This window comes from Olea europaea, chromosome 20, assembly GCF_002742605.1.
Source record: "Olea europaea var. sylvestris chromosome 20, O_europaea_v1, whole genome shotgun sequence".
Lineage (NCBI taxonomy): Eukaryota > Viridiplantae > Streptophyta > Magnoliopsida > Lamiales > Oleaceae > Olea > Olea europaea.
Window position 1 is genome coordinate 19,876,662 of NC_036256.1, and position 9,410 is coordinate 19,886,071.

Consider the following 9,410-nt stretch of genomic DNA (forward strand, 5'->3'; position numbering starts at 1 on the left):
GTACTTCTTTCAACAAAACAAAAGGGTAAACGTGTCATTTTGGCTTCTACACATATATCGCATTTGTGATTTGGATTTAAATCACACTTTGGTAATAAATCCAATTTGATTAGTCTATACAAAGTATTATAATTTGTATGTCCTAATTGTTCATGTCAAATATTAAACGACTCAAGCAAGTAAGAAGAACAATTATTTTTATTCATAATCGGATGTACAACACTTATTACATTCAATTTAAAGAGCTCCTCATTCAGGTAACCCTTTCCTACAAATATTTTATTATTCGTAAGTACAAATTTGTCTGAAACGAATATTAGCTTAAACTCGTTCTTGCTTAAAAGGAAACCCGATACCAAATTCTTTCGAATATCGGGCACATGAAGAACGTTATTTAAAGTGAGCTCCTTTCCACTTGTCATTTTCAGTACTATCTTTCCATATCCTTCAACCTTGGAAGATGATGAGTTTCCCATGTAGAGTTGTTCATCATGATCCATTGCTTTGTAGGTAGAGAACATCCCACGATTTGAACATATGTGACGAGTAGCTCCAGTATCCACCCACCATTTCTTAGTGTTTCCAACTAAGTTGCATTCAGAGACAACCACAGAAAGATTTATTTATTGTACTTTATTAGAAAGGTTGTCATGTTCTGTTACATTTGCCTAGTGAGGTTTTTCCTTGACATTTTTTGGCTTTCGATAGTCCTTGGATCAGTGTCCTGCCTTGCCGCAATTGTAACAATTGCCCTTGAACTTTTTAGCAGGTTTTGAAGAACTAATTTGCCCTTCGCCATTGTGCTTTCTCTTTTTGCTAGTCTCTAAACCTCCTTCCACAATGTTGGCTTTTGATTCCATCGAATGAGATGCACCACTACTCTTTTCAGATTTGCGATTGTCTTCTTCTATTCTCAATCGAACAATGATGTCTTCAAGTTTCATTTCCTTCCACTTATACTTTAGATAATTCTTGAAGTCCTTTCAAGAAGGCGATAATTTCTCAATCAGTGCAGCGACTTGAAATGATTCACTTAGTTTCATTCCTTCGGCATGGATGTCGCTGAGTATGATTTGAAGTTCTTGAACTTGGGATATGACAATCTTGCTGTCAACCATTTTATAATCCAAAAAATGATCGACAATGAATTTCTTCGTGCCGGCATCTTCAATTTTGTATTTTGTGTCCAAAGATTCCCATAGTTCTTTTGCGGACTTCACATTGCAGTACACATTATATGATGTGTTATCCAATTCGTTGAGTACATAATTTCTGCAGAAGAAATCAGAATGCTTCCATGCATTAACCGCAGCCAATTTCTCAACGCCACTTTCTTGCTCGGTGTATGACGCGCATCTTCTTTGAGAAATTTTGCCAAACTTAATGTTGTCAGATAAAAAAAGCATTTTCTGTTGCCAACGCTTAAAATCTAACCCATTAAATTTCTCTGATTTTTCTCTGGTCGTATTCGGGAGTGTAGTACCAGAAGTTGTCATTTTTGAAACACAATAAGAAGATAATCAATAAGAAGGAGTAGAAATAGAATGATCCAGAAAAGCAAAATTCGTTATAAGATTGTTAATCCTAGAATATAAGTTTCCCCTTCCAAACAATCCGAAAGAATTACCGTAACAGTGCTATAGAAATTTAAATTCGAGCCCACCGATTTCGCGAGTGAAGACCGTCGAGTATGCTGCATAGAAAGTCACCGGTGGAATCAACTTGGCACACTGTTGGAATGGGCCAAGATGCTCTGCTGCGCACGAATGCGTCACCCAATCCCAACTATTTCCAGTCCTTGACATCAAATGATATCCAAGCATGAGTTCTGCTATTGAAGGGTATAACTACTTGAACCATCGCATGCTCAGGCAATATCAGAGGCTAAAAAGTATAGAAAGTGTGGACAAATTGGGGTAAGTAGGATGTCGGGAACCTAAAAATCAATGGAAGCTATTCATGGGATGGTCTAACTGAGCATTAATCAAGAAAAATAAAAACACGTTGTCCAACGTACTTTGATAGAAAAAGTTAGTGCATGTTTGGCCTACTCAAACATACTTTTTATCCACACAATTCATAGAACTCAGAGCTATTATTTATTATTCATACATTTTGTAGGACTCACATCTTATATGCACTCTCAAGAAAAAATCACATTGTCCAACATATTTTGATATAAAAAAGTTAGTGCGTGTTTGGCAAAACTTAAATTATAATTTAATTTTGTCAAACATACTTTTTATCCACACATTTTGTAGAACTCACAACAATTATTTACATATTTTGTAGGATCCTATAAGCACTCCCAAGCATGCACTTACTCAAAACTAACAAGTACTTTTTTAGTTTACCCTATGAAGGTTAAATGACAAATAGACGGGAAGACAAATGGTTCAAGATGTACTTGAGGATGAACCATGGATCCTCCAGCTGCCAGGGAATATGTCGTGCTCCCAGGTGCCGTTGATAATATTAAACCATCTCCTGTACACAAATGAAGAAAGAATTGTCACAATAGCATTCTAGATTTGTGAGGAACGATGAAAATCCAAGATCAATTGTAAACTTGTTCAGGACGAGCATTGGTTCTTACTTCTTTGCTCTCATATTCAATTTTAGCTTAATCATGAATGATATGGCACTGCAATTGATTTCTTGACGTGATACTAATGGGACCACAAGGATCGAATTATGATACTCATGGTAATGCTCACTATCTGATTTTAAGTCAAAGGTAAGTCCCTAAGAGAAGAACCAAAATTTGATTTACTGGCGGCCATTATTTTTAAACTGTTAAAGTATCCCTAAGAGTGCATATTCGGTAAAGCTTAAATTGTAATTTAAGCAAGTCAAACACACTTTTTATCGACACTTACGAACTCACAATGTATTATCCACTTTTTTCCACACATCCTGTGGGGCCTGCTGCTTAAATTATAGTTTTAGCAAGCACTCCAAAACAAGGACATAACGTGTGAATGTAAAATAAGAACCCCTTTCAGGAAGAATTGTTACAAAATTCATTTGTAGAATGATATATTTTATTTATATAATGGAAAAGAACATAGCAGGAAATTATCGATTGAACAGTAAATTATTTAGAATTATAAAGGGAATAAACTATTAAATGGGGGCCTATGTAAAAACAGTCTTTGAAACAGATTTGCTCTCTCTCCATAAGTGTTTGAGGTTTTTGTAAGCATCTGTGTCCCAAGATATAATAGACAAATGTGTAGAAATTGAGCATTGTATTAAGAGTGGAGGAAAATAGACTGCGTAAATAGGCTATAATGAAGAATTGACATGCCATGAGTTACAGGTGTTATAGCCATTAACCCATCTATCAATCTCTACGCTAACACAAACATGACCCATATGAGCTTCAGGAGTTAGAGAATTTGGAAGGTTTTATTTGGAGAAAATAATAAAATATCGATAGTGTTACATGTACATTAACTTACTTACATATGATGTGATGAGATATGATAGGGTCATAATTTTTCAACCAAATAAAAAATGAATTATGCTACTTTTACATAGAAATAGTACATAAGGGATTACATAAAATGATGTGGAGGGAAAAAATTGTGTGAAAAAAATTGACTATATTTTAAACCGACAAATGAAATAGTGACATGTAACATTATGTAACTCATTATGTAAAACTTGATATACATGTAGCAATGTCCAAAAAAATCCCTTTCTTTCTGACACGTCATCTATATATAAATCATTATGTACAAATAACATTATTTTCAAAATATATAAAAAATAAAGGAAAACGTGAACCAATCGAAGCGTCCAATTTTAGTCTGACATTCATGTATGCAAGTAGCGCCCGCACACAGTTTCAAGGTCCAAAGTGTTAATTCGGTCCATTATTTTTTACAAGTAACTATATGATTCGATGTACTCACGAAAGAGAACATGAATCGATTTTGATCTTCCAAAACGATCAAATGACTCCCACTCAAAATTATCTCAAATATATCCAAACCTTTCATTTTCTAGTTGGGGTCTCAAACTTTTTATCTCAAGTGCAGCTAGAAGACAGGTGGATGAATTCCGTCCACTTGACTTTTAGTTGAACAAAAGTAAACTTTTTTAGCCATCCTTTTTATACTTAAGAGAACATCTCTCTGTTCTACATTCGCATACGGGATGCTCTCAAAGAATAAAAACTAGAGTACAGCGATTAATTCCTTGTTCCATCGTCGTATCGTGAACATTAAATTACCGCAGTACGTGTTAAAATTCAAAATATTAAATGTTCAATACCATCTTTAAACAGTTGGGTACTAGGATTAATTCCTATTATAAATTATTTATTAGGTGGTATGCCATACATGAGAAATTAGCCTACCCTCGTTCATTCAACCAACCACCTTGCTGTCCAATCAATTGTGACGTTTTTCTTTACCTTTATGACACTAGAAACTCACTGTTGAAATGTGTTCTACTGAGACGGGCGAGTTTTACAATTTTCCCTCAACATTAACAGTCTGTTTGAGAGTGATTTTTTTATCTAAAAAATTGATTTTTTAATTGTTATTTTACTATTCCAATCGTCATATTTGATTTCTTCTCTCACAAATAAACCCTACTTTTATCCTAACGATAAAAAAATCAATTCTCAAAAACACTCTCAAATATGCTATAAGAAACTCAATATTTAATAAGAGAATCTAATCCATTATCCCTCATTGCTTAGAGTCATCCACAGTCCCAAAGTCCTTTAAAATATCCCTGAATTGCAGTTAAAATATTGAGGTTGATTGGACTTCTAACTATGGAGCCTACAACTCAAAAGAAACTTACACCCTTAATTCATATTCTTCTCAAAATACATTTTCCCCTTTCTTCTTTTCAATCACATTTTCTAATAAAATAATATTATGCGTAAATATAAAAATTTTCTTATTTTTTATCCACACATTTCCCTATCAATTCACTATTCTAAAATGCATTTTTCTAATTTAATGTGGCTTAAACAAGCCTTTAGCCCGTCTTGTAAATAAAAATCAAACTTTTAATAAATTTTTGTAAAAGTTGATGAAATATGTAATTAAAAAATGGCCGAAAGTAATGAATTCCATGAGCTGCGTGGTAGAAAAAAAACACAATAAGGCACATGCAGATGAAAATGGCTGTGATTGACAAGAGGGGTGTTCCAGATATACATACTAAACCTTCCAGAGATAATAGAAAGTACAAAATTCTTTTCCACAGAAAGTAAGCAGAGTACGGTCGACATACATTACACCAGACAAGAAACAGATTCATCAGAATGTCCCTTTTACGTGGAATCTCCACACGCAACAGGTTGCCATAGCGAACCCAAAGCTCAATGCAAAGAACGCAGACTCGACAATCCATTAAGAGTAACTTATAAACTGAAGATAAGTTATCCATGTAACGGGGGAAAGGAAATACAAATCCTCATCAAAATCAACAATCATACACATGGTTAATTTTAGCATCGGTCCACAACTATCAGAATGGTTTCTTGACACTAAATGAAAAGCCACAAAATCCTTAAAAAAGCCGCCAACATCAGAATCTCCTCCTAGGACTTCTAGAACGATGACCATGAGGTGATCTGCAAAAATAAGTTTAAAATGGACAAGATTATATAACCATAAGAAGAAGAAGGACAAAGATTCATCATTAAAATAATAATAAATAAATAAAGAACTCATAGTTAAAATTTGCTTCTCATTCGCCCCTTTCAAATCTGTGGTTATTCTTTCTATTTAAGTTTTTCAACCAATCATGCTATCGTACAGATATTTTTGACAGAAAACACTTGGCACGGCACCACTGGAAGATGGGAAAACATAAAAAACAAACAAATAAAAAACAAACCAACCCATGCCAATCAAGCTTGGCCACGTCAGCATTGGTATCCATTCCATTAAAAATTTCCAATACTTGGAGCTTTATTTTCAACTTCACTGCCACCAACCAGGTCTGTCATTAGAGTATGCTAAAATGGATATATCCCTTTTCTGGGACCCAGTGGGTTGATGTTGGGGTGGCCATCAATGATAGAAGATTTTCATCCCTATTCCCTGTTATAAGACTATTTCCATATAAAGTAAAGGTAAACTATTTACTTGTTTATTGGATAATTTTTACTTTTACTCGTTCAAAATAATACAGAAGTTCGAAGCGATTAGAGAATTATTTTGATATTTTGACAGTAGACCAATAAACAAATAACTTGTGATGTCATTCAAAATTCAAAAGGAAGATGTACACACACATCAAACAACAGTTGATAGACAGCATATCTCCTCACTGCATAACAATCCATTGTATCCTTATCAAATAAATGAGTCCGGGCAAACGTGAAAATCTAAGTTTCAAGGTTGTTCATCAATAGAATCATCATAGAGTAAATTTCAAGTCTCTGTAAGGTTGAGTAGACATCTCTTCACAAAGTTAAATAAGGCACATCCAATTCAAGTTTGAACAATTATTAGAACGCAATACTGATCTAAATAATGGCAAACACATGAGACTTCATGAACAAGTACCTCCTCCTCATATTCCTCCTTTTGAATGGACCTTTGCTGAATGCCCAAGCAACAGTTATGGCCTGGGTGAGCAGTTCTGTCCCATCCATTTCACTTATAGCTTTCTGAGCTTCCTCAAAATTCTCATATTCAATTAGTGCATAACCCTACAGAACAGGTCAATTTGCCAAGTTTGTTAAAAGTACCTAAAAGAAAGCCACGGCAAACTAAGGTACATAAACAAAATCAGGTCACTTTCACTAAAATAATAAATGACGAGCACATGGAAACTTCTTATATGCAGACTGTTGTTCAGCAAGACTTCAGAAATAAATGTCTTAATACCTAAAAGGGCTTTTTAACATGGTGACAGCATCTCCATTCCAAATGATGAAGTGTAGAAATACACAGTACTCATTTAACCAAGTATATATTTGCTAATGTTCTTCCCATGGTAAAAAAATTATATTAACTATCTTTACTCTCATCCTAAGAACAAAAAGCTTGGTTAACGTGCCACACACATTGCCATAATTATGTGGAAGGTATTTCAAGCTTTGACTTGAAAAATAAATAAATAAATAAATAAAAATAAAAAATTATCCTTAAAGGGGATCATTGATTCCATGTGATACAGAAGTTTTAAGCAACAGTCCTGTTAAACAAGCACAGATTGGCAAATAAGCACAGTTCTACCAAAGCTGGCTGCGTCCAATCACATTATGACTTGCAGTTTTTCTTTTGATTCTTTATAGGTCTACTTTCATTACTACCATAAATTCCTCTCACTTTGCTTCTTTAGTTCACTGTTCTTTTTAAACAAAAAGAAGACGTGTGGGTATGTGGTTCAATTATACTAGCTCCCTGAGGGGACTCTTTTGGCACATAAGTTTTATCTCTTTCTTTAAATTGAATAGCTCCCTAGTCCGTACAGGACCCACTCAATGATCCAAATGTCAAATTTCTCAGGTGTGCATTCTTCATTTATCCTATTCAATTCATGGCAGGCCAATCACAAGAAGATAATATATTCAGGCCAATCATAAGAGGTAATCATCTTTTGTAGAGGGATCTCAAAGGAAAGTTCTAGTTTACCTTGACAAAACCCGTACGTCGGTCAAGATTTAAATGCAAATTCTTAATCTCCCCAAATTCGCCAAATGCATTTTGTAGATCATCCTCTTGTGCCTCTTCATGAACTCCAGTAACCAGAATAATCCATCCTTCAATAGCTGCACGAATTCGAAACCAATTAGAAATCATCACATTCTACATGTACTCTTCTCTAGATATCACGAAACTGATAACATCTGATTGAAAGTGCCAGTTCAACCTGCAGTATATAACAGGTGACTGATACCTAACAGTAATCATAAAATGCAAAAATCTCTAACAGTGTGGCAGTAATTTATTACACCTAAAAGATCAATATTTCAGGTTTCTTCATTTTCATCAGTTAAAGAATCTAATTCAACAGTTAATGTTCATCAATGCCAGTAAGATGTCCAGAAGGATTCAATAACTCCAAGGCTAGGACAGCACCAAAATTATGTGCCCCAAATAGCGACATGTTGTATGATGATTTAATAAGAATTCTTAGGGCCCATTTGACATGACTTTTGCTTTTGCTTTTGCATTTGTTACATATACAAGAGCTTTCGGAGGAAACTACCTTAAGTTTTGTTTGAAATTAATTTTTAAAAGAACTTCCTACTCCGGAAGTACTTTTTGAGGAAGCTACATTGCACCAACTTCCTCTAAAATCTCTTCTAGCTAGAAAAAACACTTTCATAAAATTGGCCAAAGTGGCCCAAAAGCTTCTTTTGACTTGTCAAAGCCATGCCAAACGTGTCCTTAGTTTTTGTATGTACTTTATCCAACATTTGGGTATATATGCATTACATGATGTTTACTAGTTACCTAACATACATTCATACTCCTTGTTAATAACTAGTAAGATCTACTGAACTGGAACAAATTCAAGAAGACACGAATAACTAAATAGTGATATGCCATGAAGGAGTGTAATATATCCAACCTCTATCGTAAAACAACAATTTTTTGAAGAGAACTTTCATTTACATGCAACTATTTTTCCTTTAGAATCCAAAGAAAGCATTAGGATCTCGCACAAGAGAAGCATAAAACTAGAAGCAGAATAAACAGAGCCTGGTTTATAATCCTCAGTTCCTTGAACTTTATAATCTCATTTGCACTATTTCAGCTAAACCAAAGATCTTTATCAAACAAAAAAGAACAAATAATACTCTTTGAAAATAGGTTCGCTACTGACAACAGTCCCAATCAATAAAAAATTAAATAAGTGGAGAAATCAAATGCATATAAAAGGAATAGTGATACAGGTTTTAGATGCTAACATCGCTCGGGGCCGGGCCCACCGTCGGAGTCGAGGGAGTCAAAGCGCCCAGACATACGAGCGTTGCGTTCGGCCTCAGATGAGGCCTCTCCACGGAAGCCTCGGCCCTTGGTCTTCTTCGGAGCAGAGGCCGACAAGCCGCCTGTGATGGCAGACTTAAGCCGAGGAACATTGGCGCCGCGGTTGGGGGATGACGCACCGCCGTCCCCTATGTCCTCGTCCATGAGATCATCCTCCTCCGGCTCGAAATCCACTGCCTCCGCCTCCACGTTCGCCATTGTTGCTTACAGAATTGTACTTGAGAAGAAAAGTGGATTTGGTTTCTGAGTGGGGATGAGGGTTTTAATTTAATAAATTTGAAAATAAATTAAAGTTGGGTGGCCAATATGTGACATTTTCACAATTTTAATGCCCTATCGATTTGTAAATGGACTCGGGCCGGGCTGTTTATAGAGTGGGCTAGACCTTGCAAGTCGATACAAGGCCCAATGATTAGGGAATATCATAAAGCC

The 9,410-nt window shown here is 35.2% G+C and overlaps 1 protein-coding gene and 1 pseudogene across 1 annotated transcript; both read right to left on the minus strand.

Annotated features, from left to right (window-relative positions):
• Positions 1-1,647: 1,647 nt before the first annotated feature.
• LOC111369181 lies at positions 1,648-3,378 on the minus strand (annotated as a pseudogene).
• Positions 3,379-5,171: 1,793 nt separating this feature from the next.
• On the minus strand, positions 5,172-9,277 carry LOC111369956 (RNA-binding protein Y14A). The gene is made up of 4 exons (XM_022991689.1): positions 8,900-9,277; positions 7,617-7,753; positions 6,543-6,688; positions 5,172-5,602 (listed from the first exon to the last, which is right to left on the minus strand). The coding sequence occupies exons 1-4, from the start codon at positions 9,174-9,176 to the stop codon at positions 5,557-5,559; spliced, it is 606 nt and encodes a 201-aa protein (XP_022847457.1). The 5' UTR covers positions 9,177-9,277; the 3' UTR covers positions 5,172-5,556.
• Positions 9,278-9,410: the final 133 nt, after the last annotated feature.

Excerpts from the sequence above, each read along its gene's own strand:
- LOC111369956 (XM_022991689.1), bottom strand. The coding sequence starts at position 9,176 with ATGGCGAACGTGGAGGCGGAGGCAGTGGATTTCGAGCCGGAGGAGGAT. Across the intron at positions 7,754-8,899 it reads TGGGCCCGGCCCCGAGCGAT|CTATTGAAGGATGGATTATT; the intron begins GTTAGCATCTAA and ends GAATTCGTGCAG. Across the intron at positions 5,603-6,542 it reads AGGAGGAATATGAGGAGGAG|ATCACCTCATGGTCATCGTT; the intron begins GTACTTGTTCAT and ends TTATTTTTGCAG.